We start from the raw sequence: 15,156 nt of genomic DNA, 5'->3' as shown, positions 1-15,156 counted from the left end.
CTCTATCCATTGGTCTACTACAAGGACATATATGCATGTGTAGATATCCTCACAAACAGATTTGAAACAGTAATTTGTCTTATTTATATCTTTTAAAGGAAATTCAGTGGAAATCACATTGCTCAAACTCGGCTGATGCATGATTTGCTTATGGGAATTAAAGTTTCCATGACATTGATCCAAAAAGTTCTGGAAAATATACAGGGATGTTTTTGGAAAAAATTGGATTGTCCCATTTGGCAATGTATGTGTGGACTTCTGAACTGCTTTATATGCTGCTTAAATAATGGTAAATAGTGCTAAATTTAAATTTTAAATTTTTCTCCAACAGTTTATTTCAAAAGAGATAAAGCTAAACTCAGGAATAAGAATCTTTATACTAAAATAATGTCACTCTTGCTTATTATTTTTTTAACTTGGATTGGATTTAAAAATTTCTATGAATGCAATTCTGCTTGCAAAAGGATACAGGTATGCCTTGCTTACCAACTACCTTTTTAGTGACTGTTCAAAATTATAATGTTTATAACAAAACACAGCCTTTAAACCAATCTTCATAACAAGCAGAATTAATAGTGAATGCAGATGTAAAATTGCACATCTCTGTCACGCAATGTCTCGTTTAACGACCTCTGTGATTGCTTAACAATGGAAGTCAAAGTGATATCATACGTCTGGCACAGTCATGCGTTTGTTTGCTTAATTACTACAGTTCTTAGTGGCAGAATTGCCAGTCTGAATTGTGATCAGTAAATAAGGAGTACCTGTAATTATTTCCTCCAGCTTATAAAAACCCTGTGAAAATCTCTATGTTTGGTTGTTTGCCATGCATCAAGTTGAATGAATGAATGATTTAGAGCAGCACAAAAGATAGTTTGGGAAGTTTCAGGAGTAATTGTTAAAAACTCTCTTTCTGTACATAGCAGCATATTCTGATTTGTAGTCTTATGAAAATGGAACAGCTATTGGGAAGGCTATTTTAAGTCCTAGTTGATATTCAATTAAGGGTAATATTAGTGGTTGGGTCATGCATCATATAATGTCATGTATTTTATTATACTGGTTTAATTGAAGAAAACACAATTACGGTATATGTGTTTATTACAATTTTGACCATGATTTCTACAACATTAGAAACAAATAATAATCACATAATTTATGAACAATTGAGGCTGCTGTATGTAATAAAGTTAATGATTTTCTTTGGTATGTTTATGAGAATTAGTGTGTTAAATGCAATAGAAAAAAATATAGTAGGAATTACCTTATTATTTCAGAAAAGCAGAATGGTACTCAAGTACTTTAAATTCCATTTATAATTCTAGTATTTTTTCTTTTCTTTAGAAGACCTTCTACAAACTGTCCAGACTTCAGCAGGATTGGCTGTTGTTCTTTTTATTAAGACAATGTTTCAACCTGTTGAGAAGTTACCTTGTTTGGTTAGTGTGTTTCTTCTGAAAAAAGTAAAAATATGTATACAATTAATTTTGAATGAGTATTTGAAACATTAAGCTAATTTAAGAAAGAGAAGTAACTGAAAAAGTAGCCATTTCAATATTAATTACAAATTTTATGTAAATTCTACCACAGGAAATATTGCCACTTCACTGTGCATTAAGATAATATTTAAATATAAGTAACTTTGGGAGAAGATAACATTTACTTGGAAGTTAATCCCATTGAATTCATATGAACAATTATCAGGGGATGTTTAAAGGATTGCAACTATAATCTTGGTCCCACAGATTTACTCAACTATGGATCTGAATTTTTGACTATGAGTAAATGCAATCCTTTATGGATTTGGGGATACCTGTAATGCTAAAGCATGTGTTTGGGTGGTAAAATGGAGATAACTAGTAATCTTAAATAGCTCTGGAAACATACAGTATGTACTATTTGAAGTTTAGCTCTCCTAATTTCCATTTGGTGACAGGTGTAAAGAAATAACAATTGCTATTTGCCTTTTTTGTTGTAACTTCTTGTCTTCCAGCGATCTAGTAAACCATACTTTTTTTCCTCTTATATTACAGTTATATTACATTTCTTTTTGCAGATCAGTGACTTGATTTGTGGCTTATTAAAGTGTTCTGATGTGCCAACGTGGTTTGTGGACAGCTGCGGAGGTCTCTGTACTGCTGAACTTTCTGACTCTGTCCTCCTTTGTCTTTGCCATGGAGTACTTGCTATGTTAGATTGGAAAGATCACAGCATGGGAGAGAATGCAGAGAAACTACTCTTGGATATAGCCTCTGTTTTGTTGACCTTAAGCACACGGTAAAATCTGTTGTTATGTTTTATAATTTTGAGTCAGTGTGAATTTAGTAGTTGAAGCTTTGGCCTACTCTGTGAGGTCTAGAGTGCCTTTGTCATGAAAGCTGGTTAGAGAGAATGTCACACTTTCTCAGTCCAATCCACCTCATAAAATTGTTATTGCAGAGAAAATAGGGAGATGTATTATTTATAAATCCCTCTCCATGGCTACAATCTTGTGTCTGCTTATCTGGAACTAAGCTTTGCTAACGTCATGGGAAATTGGTTCTGTTTAAAAAAAATGAGGCCGATTTCACCTATTGTTTTTCTTTCTACCACTTCTTTTCTACAGATTTTATGATTGCATTATTTATTGTCTCTTACTTTGTAGTGGTACTTAAGATGGTTCAACAATTGTTTGAATTCCCTTTTTTTGACTTACAAGGAGCACCTTTACCACCTTATGTTAAGCATCCATTTGTTTTCCTCAATCCAGTCTATAGAAGATACCAGGCATTGTTTTTAGGTTTTTAATAATGTAAATTAGATTCACACCTCCCATTACAATTTTCCTTACCACTTAGAAATATTTTTGCATCAGAAGAACAGCTTGCATATATTCTTAAATATATACTGAAAGAAAAAGAAATTGTGATACAAAGAGGGGAAAAAATCAGACATTGAGCACAGCTAAAAAGTAAAGTATGAATAAATAGTTTATTATAAAGCATTCAAACAAGTGTAAATAAGAGGTGGAAGAAGAAGAAAAAATCTACATCTGTGATACTTAAACATTTGAATATTGATATTCAGTTTGTTTTAAAATATGCTCATGTTTTCCCTACTTTATACTGTTTCTCTAAGGTTAAAAGAGTCTGTAATGGCAGCATCTCTGTCCAGAATTCTAGCTATTTGGACCAATGTAGCAGTGGATTGTCTTCAATCAAGTTCTAGAAATCTGAAATTCAATCTCAATGGAAACTCGGAAACCATTAGTAAAATGTTGGATTATGTGTATGCACATTGGGAACACCCACTAGATGCAGTTAGGCACCAGACTAAGCTAATATTTAAAAATCTTCTTCAAATACATCAGACTGCTGTGAAAGAATCCATAATAAAACCAGACCCTTTCTTCTCAGAATTAACTGAAAGCCTGCTAGGTTTAGAATGGCATGTTAAAGGCAAATACTCATCACTTGGATATCTTGTGGAGTGTATTGGCATTGACAATCTTTTGGAAATTGACAGAACAATTCCTGTACAAATCTTGGATGTAATGAATGATCAGTCTTTTGCACCTTATGCAAGTGATTTATTGGAAATCATGTTCGTGAATCACAAGAGGCATCTTATATCCACTTTGGAAAGAAGCACTTGGATTGATAGTTGGCATGAGACATGGGTTTCTCCTCTGCTTTTGATTTTATGTGATGGAAATCCAGAACAAGCCACCTATGTAACAGATTATTACTTACCAAAATTGTTAAAATGTAGCCCAGAAAGTTTGAACTACATGATTAAAATCCTTCAGATTTCAACAGAGTCTAATGTTGGTAAGATTGTTTTAATCTTATACTTAACATGTTGTAGTGTAAGGTATCCATAAATAGGCTGAGTTTGTGGGTGGTGATGGTGTTGTTTATTTATTTATTATTTGAAATGAATTTGTTTGGGGGAAGGATAGAATTCCAAGTTCTCAGTTACTTAAAGAATAAATAAAGATGACTCTGGGTGACTGGGAACATACTTTAGAATTTCTATTCTGAATTCTTTCAATTAATAATACAAATTTTATTTTCTTTTATTACAAACTAAGTAAGTAAAGTTGGTCATTTCCCCTTGTATTAGTTTTCTTCATAAACATTATAAAGATAATGTTCCCCCAACTTTAATTCCTACCACAAAAGGTCATGTTTTTATTGAAAATTTGGCTTTCATATTATGAAGGACTTATTATTTCATAGAATGTTTTTCAGTCATTAGAGTAGCCATGTCATCGGTCAAGTTCAAATGGCTGCTTTATAAACTATCCTTTCCAAAGCGTTTTATATTTAAATGGCCTAATATTATATGCCACGATAGTGCTTGTAACATGGAGCCACATCTATGTGTATCATAAAAATTAAGATATACTAATCTGTCTGGTGGATTGATTTTTATGGGCATGTTGAGTTGAGAAGAAAATGAATGACTAACCAGTATCTTTATTAATTAGAATTTATGAATTTTATTAAGGATCTTTCAAAACCAGAGGAGCTCTCGGAGCCCTGATGGCATGCTTGAGAACGGCCAGGGCTCATGGGCACTTGCAGTTTGTAGTCATAATACAAGATGGCCTTGTGCCTGTGAGCTGTATAAAACAAGGTTTGGTTCACCAGCATGATGAGGTACATGTCTCAATGTTTTAAATGTTAGAATTGGTATTTCAGAGAGAAACCAGATAATTGAAACTTGCTTCTAATTTTAAAGGTCCGAATAGATGCTTTGGGTTTACTGTGTGAAAGTCACCGCAGCACAGAAATAATTTCCATAGAAGAAATGCAACTGATACAGTTTTTTATTAGATATAACTTGAACAACCAATCAGCAGCAGTGAGGCAACAGATTTGTTCCTTACTGAAAAAGGTAATTTCAAAATATGAATGTAAAATATACCCTTTTCTCAGAGTGCTATAAGAAAATACAATACAAATGAAATTTCATGAAGTCTTTATGGATTTCTTAAATATGTAAACTACCGTATTTTTCCGCTTCATAAGACGTACCTGACCATAAGATGCATCTAGGTTTAGAGGAGGAAAACAAGAAAAAAATATATCAGGTGAAGCCTGAGAGGAGCCTGAGGTGTCCTCTCATATGCCAGCTCTGCCTATTGACTCCTGCAATGAGGAAAAGAGATAGAAGGTGGGCAATGAGAAAGACAGAGGAGGTGGGTTCAGCACTGTAAAAGGACCCGCCGCTGTGGCCAAGTCTGTGATGCAATATTCCATTCTATAAGACGCACAGACATTTCTAACTACTTTTTTTTGGGGGGGGGGAGTGCATCTTATGGAGCGAAAAACACGGTAATTTGTAATGCCATTTAAATTTTTTTTAATTGAATTCTATTTTCTTTCTTCCAAAAGCTGTTCTGCCGGATATATGAAAGCTCCCAGACTATTCATAAAATGCAGCAATTGAAGTCTAAACAAAGTCTAATTAATCAGTCACTTACATGGGATCCATTAACAACTTTGCAACAATATAAGGTAGGTTTTGTAAATTGCTCTAATCTAAAGAATTAATATTTTTGTGTCAATTTCAAATAATTCAGTTACCACAGAAGAGGAAAGCAAAGAGTTGATTTTCTGTGATTTATAAAATTGAGGTATGAGATAGAAAAAAAGTCATGTAAAATTATCTAACTCTAACATAAAGGAAATGAATTTAATTCAATATTGACTATACTTGCCTTTTAAATATTTCATAATGTGTTTTATCCTAAACTGGGACTTATGCCTACATATACAAAAATTAACCAATCTGGCAGTCTTCTTAGGAAAAAAATGAGCTTTCCCAGGCCTGAAGAGACAGGGTAGAATCAATCAATTATATTACTGAAGTAGATTTGAACCATTAGACAATGTCTGTTATGTACAAATTGAAAAGTATAGAAATTTCTTGTCTATGAATGTGATATATTTAGTAGGTTTTATTGCTCATTTTGGAAAGTGATATTAATTCTTGTGATATTTTCTTGAAATGAAATCTGGGTGCTCACAGCTGAAATAAAGATTGGCACTTACAGAATAGGCAATCAGCTTGTTAGTTATGCTGTGATATCATAGAACTCTATGGTGCATGCAAACTGACACTTTATTTAGTAGCAGCCCCTAAACGGCTAAATTATCAAACCTTAAAAGGCAAAAATAGATGTGTAATATACCATCCAAAATATTTCTCTATGTTGTAATATAAAGCATGTGCCATTAACTGAGAAAATAATTCAACAAGAAATGTCTTTCTATGTCAGGACAAACTCAGTGTTAGTACAAGGAAACAAGAAAGGAACTGACTATAGGTGACAATTGAATATTGTGATAGCCTCAGTAAAGCACTTCTGACTACTGTAAAAAGTTGTAGAAGTCCCTCCTCCATTCAATCATGTGACCAATTTTTGGGAATTGTGGACCGGCTTTCATTTACAATCAATTGCAAAGGGAAAATCTAAGGGAAAGCTGGCAGGGAAGGTCTCAAGTGGGAGGGCAGGACAGATGGAAGCTGAAATCAACCTCTGAAAGATTCTTTTCTCCATGCATGGATGGAAGCTGAAATCCTTTGGTGGGCTGCAGGAACATTTGAGGGCGAAAGAGCTGAAGTAGGCAGCCCTTTCTTTCTGTCCATTTAATGACCTGGGAGATCACTTAATGATTGCAACAAAGAATGTGGGAATTGTTGAGCGAAGGAGTTGTGGGTGTTTTGCTTAAAAACCACTTAACAGCCAAGATTCCAGTTCCAATTTTGGCACTAAGTTGCAGAGTTCCTGTAGCCACTGCAACTACTTGTTTGCTTCTCTTTCATATCAGGCTTTTTGTAAAGAGAACAAAATATATAGGTTACTCTATATAGATGGCTAATTTGAGTGAATGGATTTCAAAATCAGTTTGGCAAAATTTACCTTTTATTATGCAGGAATTTACATGTCAGTTTTTCTAAATTGGTGAAGACTAACAAATAATTCCTCTTTCTAATTCTTAAGCTTTCTAGTTAGCTAGTTCTAAAAACAGGTTTTAAACAATCCATCTTTCCAGGGCCAGAAAGATTGTTATCAGGTTTTCAGAATGGGATAGCTGAGTAGAGAAGTTAATTTTAGACCAGGAAAGGTTATATATAAGCTATATTATATGGCTGAGTTCATACATCTTGCTTACTATGTTAATGGTGAAAGCAGTATTTTATTTTATTAGCAGCTAATCTACTATAGCTATCGTGCTACAGGAAATGGTGTAGGAACATTATAGGAAAATAGTGGTCAAGCTGTCTTCCCCAAGGCACATATTGTTCTGAGAACTTGAAATACGCTTGGAATACTGTCCAAGACACCCCCACTTATTCCTCCCAGAAAAAGTGATGGAGTTGTGGAATTTCTAAAAGAGTTAAGGCACTGCACTGAAGAAGTTACATAATTTGGCAGCTGCAGAACATACCCCTCAAACTCTGATGGGATGAGATGCCTTGATTGTAACCAATATTGCCTTTGTCTGATGAAGGCTTGCCCATGTTCTGGTCACACAAAGGCTGATAAGAAATATACAAGACTCATGATTTATATTCTCCAGAATGGCAGCCCTTGACCTAGTTATTATGTTATAGGATCACAGGATAAGGAGGGATGGTTTGGTTGATGTGTAGTTGATATGAACCAGGACACTAAGAATTTTTCAAACGTAGATTTCAAATACCATGTTTCCCTGAAAATACGACCTGTCCTGAAACTAACCCCTTGCCACATTTTTCGTGTGGGCAAAAATATAAGCCCACCTCCGAAAAAAAGCCCCCTGGACAATCCCTCCTCCAGCCAGGAAGAGCACCGCTCACTGACCTAGCAGTATCCTGAAGGTGCCAAGCCGTGGGAGCCCGGGGGAGAAAGGCGGTCACGTTGCTTGGTGCCTTCGGGATACCGCTAGGTTGGGGAGTGGCATTCTGCCTGGCCAGAGGGGGGAGTTGCCAGACGGCTGCTCCCTTGTGAACTGGCTCCTGAAGAGCTGAGCACACCCTCAGGGGCGAAGCAGCCATGAGGTGACCACACTCATGAGCAGCCGCCTGGCAAACCCCCTCTCCAGCCGAGCAGAGCACCATTCACTGACCTAGGGGGTATCCGTAAGGCACCAAGGCACGTGGCACTTTCCCGCTCTCCAGCTCCTGCAGCTTGGCACATTCGGGATACCCCTAGGACAGTGCATGGAGCTCTACCTGGCTGGAGAGGACGGTTGCGCGAGTGCCTGTTTTGCCCCTGCCACGCTCTGAGCATAACTTCTTATCCAGCTTCCAAACTCCAAAACTCAGCTGCCAAGTCTTCCAGAAGCGGCCACTCTAGGAGTGCGCTCTATGGTTGTGGGCTGGCTGCTGGAAGACTCTCTGTCTGGCAGCCGGCCCACAACCATAGAGAGAACTCCTAGAGTGGCCACTGCTGGAAGATTTGGCAGCCAAGTTTTGGAGTTTGGAAACCAGAGAAGTTATGCTCGGAGTGCGGCGGGGGCGGAACAGGCGCTCGGGCAACCCCCCTCTCCAGCCGGGCAGAACTCAATGCACTGACCTAGAGGGTATCCTGAATGTGCTAAGCCGCGGGAACGGGTGGAGTGCCATGTGCCTTGGCGCCTTACGGATACCCCCTAAGTCAGTGAATGGCGCTCTGCTCGAGTGGGGGTTTGCTGGGCAGTTGCTCTTGAGCGTGGTCACCTCATGGCTGCTTCGCCCCTGAGGCTGTGCTCGGCTCTTCAGGAGCCAGTTCGCAAGGGAGCAGCTGCCCGTAACCCCAAAACAATAAGCCCTCCCCTATAATAAGCCCACGGCCATATTTTGTGGGGCCAAATAAAATAAGACCCTGTCTTATTTTCAGGGAAACACAGTATATGGTGTTGTCTGGCGCAAGCAGCCAGATCCACTCATGAGTAGTCTTAGGCAGAAACTTATTGTTTGTCTCCTATGTTACAAGAATCTCAGCAGATTGCTTGACTTCTCCTGGCAATATCCAGATAAGATTTCATGAATTTTTTGGGGAAGTCATGCTTCGCTTATTTGGCCCCTCTCTCCAGCTATCTTGACAGTTTCTCCACAATCATCTATCTATATGCATAGATTTAGCAAATGTACTCCTCTTTCCAAAGTAAAATTGTATTTGATCATTATCGCAGGTAAAAATGTAATTGCTGTTTTATCTTTAGGATTTCATCTCTTCCATCTGCAGTATACTTTTGAATCCTTGTTTCCTGGCTCATCCCATCCAAGCAGATTTACTGCACTGACTCTTTTGGGAACAATAGCTGACATATTTCCTAACTCAGAAGGTAGCTTACCTTAAAGAACCAAATTATATTAAATTGATTTTCCAGGAAATACTAAAGCTGATGTAACAGTTTTAAAATATTTGTTCATCCCAAAAATAAAATTGTTAAAGGATATGAACATTTTTATATTAGAAGATAAAACTGTGTTTGGATGATATAATGTTATCACCTGAGGTTATAAACATGCTGGAGGGTCCCTCCCCTGGTTTAAGTTGCCCTTTTATCCACTCAAAAGTGATAACTGTTTTCATCAGAAATAAGTCTGAGAAAGAAGCTATTGTTTATTTTATGGTTTCTTTTGAGTTGACATGCTTCAGACTCTAGACAATTCTAGTAGATGACTGAGAATTCTTCATTGACAGCCTAGTTTTATGCTTTTCCTTAACTATTAGTTACCTGGAAAGGAAAATAGATGGCTTCATAAAGGCTAAGATCCTTCTGCAATAAATACATATTGATTTCAGTATCAGCAGCTGATATAAAAAAAATCATCTGAACATGCAAGTCTGATTGTGCATATGCATATGTTATTGTAGCTGTTGTTATGGATGTCAAATAAGCAACACTAATAAGTATACATGGAAAGACTCTGAAGATTGTTATAATTCTCATATTAGGTTCCTTTGAAACCAGAAATGGTATAACCATGAGTATTGTTTTCCTGTTATTGACAATGATACCGTGTAGCGTTTCCCTACTGCATAAGAAAGCTTTTTCATTCTATAGTCTATCATATAATACAGTAAATTTAGGGTTTTAAAAATGTTAAGTAATTCCAGATAATAAGATGCATTAGAAGGAATATTGCTCATGGTTGGTGGTGGTTGTTTTTTCAGCCATGCTCCAAACCAGCTGTTTTTGTAAATATTTCCATTTTTAATAGGCCAAAGCCAAGAGTTATTTCAAATAGCCCAAGAAGTTGATTGTTCTCGTGCCGAAAGTTTGTTGCACTGTTTTGCCAGCACTTTTGAGGAAGTAAAGACTTTGGCATTTGATCTTCTAATGAAGCTTCATCCTTTTTTGCCTTATTTTCAGGTACTGGCACAGCTTACAGATTTATTATTATTATTTATTTATTTATTTATTTATTATTATTTATTGTTATTTATTTATTATGACATTTATATAATCACTCAATTCACTCATGGTAACTAGATATTGTCTGTTTCAAAATTAACACACATAAATTCCTCTAGCACTGATTACATATTGATTACCGTATATACTCGAGTATAGGCCGACCCGAATATAAGCCGAGGCACCTAATTTTACCACAAAAAAACTGGAAAAGTTATTGACTCGAGTATAAGCCTAGGGTGGGAAATGCAGCAGCTACCGGTAAATTTCAAAAATAAAAATAGATACCAATAATGTTTTTGAATATTTATTCAAAGAAAAACAGTAAACTAGCGGTGTATTCAATGAAATACTTCACTCACCTCATGATGCTGATGTCCCGCTGTGATGATGATGTCCCGTGCAGCCGTGGGAGCGATGTCCCGCCTCCTATGACACACGGCACAGTGATTCCTATCATTGGATCACTGTACCAGAGGAGGTGGGACATCGCTATGTGGCTGCTTGCCATAACAAGGAGGAGGTGGGACATCGTTGCAGAGCGGCAGGAGGGGGAGGAAGGGGAATCGTAAGACAGCCCTGCATTACATTAGAACGTGAGGAGGGGGGATGGTGCGGTGCGTGCTGCGCGGCAAACTGACACAGAGGGAGGGGAAACTCACAGGGGCACTGGGCCATTCACGAGTGTCACCCAGCGGCATGGCCCCGCCCCTTTTTCTCCTCCATTTCGGGCAAATTTTTCACTGACTCGAGTATAAGCCGAGGCGGCTTTTTTCAGCCCAAAAAGTGGGCTGAAAAACTAGGCTTGTACTCGAGTATATACAGTAACTATGCTAATCATAAGCCAATATTTCTGCTTGGATATCCAGATGACTGAGCATGTTACAGTTTGTACCATCAGCTAACATTTAAAACTTTATTTTTTCCCCTGCATATTTCAGGATCCTGAAAAACTGCAACCATTGTTTCAGGTAGCTATGCAGCTCAGCCGAAGTTCCAAGCCGTATGACTGCGTGACTGCTTCCTATTTATTGAACTTCTTAATCCATCAGAAAGGATTGTTGAATATTTGTTCAGAAAGTTATCAACTTCTGGGCATGTTTCAGCCAAATGAAGATCTACCTGCTGACTCATTAGAGAAGAATACTTTATCTGGTCATTATTTTACATTCTGTAGTTTAAAATTTCCATTCTGTATTGAAAGATGATGCCATTATGTCCAAAGAAAGTCTTCATGTTCAGAAGTAATAGCTTTCTGTTTTAATCTAAACTTAGTGTTTTTAGTTTTTGGTACGAATAATTCATGCAATGAGCTCTTAAAAGTTTTTTGTATTTGCTTTTTTGAAATTATTGACCTAGGAATTTTCTTTGAAACTTAAGACATTAAAATATCTGCAACTATCTGTCTTTCTAATTCTCTGGGCTTCATAACTAGCCTGATATCACATGTGCCACTTTAAATGTTTTGACTTTGAAAAGCTGCCACAGCAAATTTCATTGATTTTACTGAAATTTTGCCTGATCAACATGCATCTTTAACCTTTTTTTTTTATTTTATGTCTGTATAGTCTCTAGTCAATTTATACTAAAACACTGATTCCTGTAACCTATAATTGGGCAAATCGGTGCACCGTAGGGCAAGGTTTTTTTAAACCAAGTTACCTCAGATGGGCTATTTTACAGAATGTGACTGAATCTGGGATCCATGACTCCCAACAGAATTGAAATTTGACAAGTTTTATAAAACATTTTACGACATAAACATCATAAAACATTTTATGACATAAACATAAAATGTCATAAAACAATTCCTGCACTGATGTTTGATTGTGTTATACTGTTCAGCACGGGCTATTTTCAAGGCAGGTATATCTCTGAATAAATCCCAGCTTCTCCAGTGAAGGCAGTACATTAGACGCTCTGTCATTGCTGACCCAAAACTAGACCAATGGTGATCTAGTTTTACCTAGTTTTATCAATGGCTCTATCATCAATTTGTTGCTTTTTTGTGATTTGCTTGTCTTTAATATAAAACTAGGATTTGGTAAGGAATGGTATTTACAAAGGCTTACACCCTTCTGTCTTTTTATTTGCATATAGTTATAAAGTCCTTGTTGGAAAACCTTGAAAGAGAAATATTGCAGGCTGAGAAGTCTTTACTTCACGCAGCTGCTTCATTCCCAATGTATGGCCGAGTACACTGTATAACTGGGGCTTTGTGTCAATTAAAGTGAGTAATATTGAACATTGATGTGAATTGCAATGACTTTCATTGATTTCTTCATTGCTGTAGAGTAAGCTGAAGGAGTACTTGGTCTTGAAGCGGTGGGCTGGCAATTGTCCTTGAAAAAGTAGGGGGAACAAAAACATGATGCATGAAATTAAATTTTAATTAGAATGTAAGTCAGTTTCATTCAGTGTAATTATTTTCCACATGTTATGCATTTTGCCTTTCTGCCACAATAAATAAAGTTTGTTGGTAAAATGTGTGGGTGGATCTAGAATTTGTAGGGCCTGCATAGCTTCTCAGTGAATCTTGTAATAGTTTGCTTGGGCAAACTAAAAAAATATTCTTAATTTGGACTCAGGTATATTCTTGATTTGAGCTCAATTCCATTGAGTATATGATTTTCATGGCAGCACTGTGTAAATAGTTTGTATTGCCTTCTGGAATGCTTTCCAATTTTCCAGTTTGAGACTACAGCCTGGATTCCATGGTGGTCTTATATCAAAGGTATAAGCAGACTGAACTACATGGATCTTTTGAAGAATATTCTGTGTTGCTTCCGCAGTGAAAAACAGTTGCACCTAATCAGATTAATCCTGTCGTACAGCAGGATGTAACCACTAGTTTCAGTAGGACCAGAAGGAAATATAGATGAAGGATGGAAATGCTTTACTAGGAGAAGTTTAGATTGTACTTCAAACAAGACACCTTGAACAGATACTGAAAAGTATCCTTTTCAGCATATCACTCTGTGTTTTGGGATTCCAGTGATGCATTTATTTATATATCTTCTTTCATTGAGAGAAAATATGACATGTAACAAATTATAAGAATAATCTTGCATGCAGTAAAATAATTATGTAGTTTCAAGCTGTAATTTAGTGTGTGATAAGTTTATATTGAATAAGCATTAATTTATCATACTTTATTTACTTTTAATTAATTTTAGGATGACTCCATTCACAGGAAATTGATTATTTCTTACAGTCATATGACGCTGACCAGTGAATGGAAAGAAGTAGTGAGAAAGCTTATTCTGATGTCCTATAAACTTTCTGCTGTAGTATCCCCAATAGTTCAGAGTTCATCCCCAGAAGGCCTTATTCCAATGGATACTGACTTGGGTAATGCAGGAATATTCCTAAAATTCCTGACTTTTTTGATGCACTAACATCAATAAATTTATGTATTTTGTTTATCAAACTAGATGTCTCTTTGCTGAAGCAAATGATTTCCTTTTATGAGCCCCCCCAAATTGTGCATTTCAGTATTCATCTCTCTATGTATGTTGGTTCTGGTCAATATTGTGCTGTATTTTCTGTGTCACTATAAAATTGAGATATGAGTGCTTATAATTTCTCAAGAAGCTGTTTATAAGTCAGAAATGTTTACTTGGTATTGTCAGTGCCTTGATTAAATTTAAGCACGGCCAGGATAGATAGTTGCTAAGCTCCCATGTGGTTGATATTCAGATTTCCAAGCATATACAGAAGAAGAGGAATGGAAACCAGGACTGGAAAATTGCTTCCAGTCTTTCCTTAAGCATTCATTTATTAATTTCATTTTTTTCATTTATTTGGGATTTATAGGCCGCCCTTTTCCCTGAGGGGACTCGGGGCGGCTTACATTCATAGGAAAAGGGGGGTGCAATACAGAGACATAAACAATATGTGAATAAAATAAACAGTAAAAACACAACTTTCATTCAACACTCAACACTTGGGGGGGCGAATTAGAAACTTATCCCCAGGCCTGACGGGATAGCCAGGTCTTAAGGGCTGTGCGGAAGGTCTGGACGGTGGTGAGGGTGCGAATCTCGACGGGGAGGTCGTTCCACAGGGTCGGAGCTGTTACTGAAAAGGCTCTCCTCCGCGTAGTCGCCAGTCGGCATTGACTGGCGGATGGAATTCGGAGGAGGCCCAATCTGTGCGATCTAATTGGTCGGAGGGAGGTAATCGGCAGGAGGCGGTCTCTCAAGTACTCAGATCCACTACCATGGAGGGCTTTATAGGTGGTAAGTAATACCCTGAAGCGCACCCGGAGATCAACAGGTAGCCAGTGCAGCTCGCGGAGGATAGGTGTTATGTGGGCGAACCGCGGTGCGCTCACTATCACTCGCGCGGCTGCATTCTGGACTAATTATTTCTGCCCCTAACATAAACTGAGAGGCCATTCCTTTCTTAAAGCTGCCTTGGCTTTTCTTTGATATTAAGTAAGCAATGGAAAGGGACACACCCATTTTTTTTTCTTTCCCAAACAGTTCGGAAACAGGACAAATGGTGCTCACCTAAAGACTGCATTGAACTTTTATGTGAAGTTTTTAAAATTAAGCAGAAGGCTGCCAAAAATTAGTCTAAGGGCTATCTATAAACCTATGGCTCCAAAGAGTCTGCCCTGTATTAAGGTATACAGGCAAAGCATATGTAAAGTGCAAGTCTTTTGGTAGTGCATATAAATAACAATAACATGCTGTTTTAAACTAGAAAAATGGGTCTGGCCTTGAGAAAATTTAATTAAAATCAAGAGAGAGAAAGGGTGACAAAACCAGAG

At 37.2% G+C, this 15,156-nt stretch overlaps 1 protein-coding gene across 1 annotated transcript in view; it reads left to right on the top strand.

The window, feature by feature from the left end:
• The window catches only part of THADA (THADA armadillo repeat containing), a 106,263-nt gene that overhangs the window by 9,249 nt on the left and 81,858 nt on the right, over positions 1-15,156 (top strand). The window contains 13 exon segments of the mRNA XM_032215562.1: positions 99-289; positions 1,345-1,439; positions 2,057-2,277; positions 3,118-3,809; positions 4,492-4,643; positions 4,726-4,881; positions 5,382-5,504; positions 9,180-9,201; positions 9,204-9,302; positions 10,186-10,337; positions 11,321-11,534; positions 12,480-12,609; positions 13,594-13,730. Of these exon segments, the coding sequence (XP_032071453.1) occupies positions 99-289; positions 1,345-1,439; positions 2,057-2,277; positions 3,118-3,809; positions 4,492-4,643; positions 4,726-4,881; positions 5,382-5,504; positions 9,180-9,201; positions 9,204-9,302; positions 10,186-10,337; positions 11,321-11,534; positions 12,480-12,609; positions 13,594-13,730 (2,384 nt within the window).

Source organism: Thamnophis elegans, chromosome 4 (genome assembly GCF_009769535.1).
Source record: "Thamnophis elegans isolate rThaEle1 chromosome 4, rThaEle1.pri, whole genome shotgun sequence".
NCBI lineage: Eukaryota > Metazoa > Chordata > Lepidosauria > Squamata > Colubridae > Thamnophis > Thamnophis elegans.
Note: the sequence above shows the minus strand (reverse complement) of the source record. Positions and strands in the feature narration are given on the sequence as shown.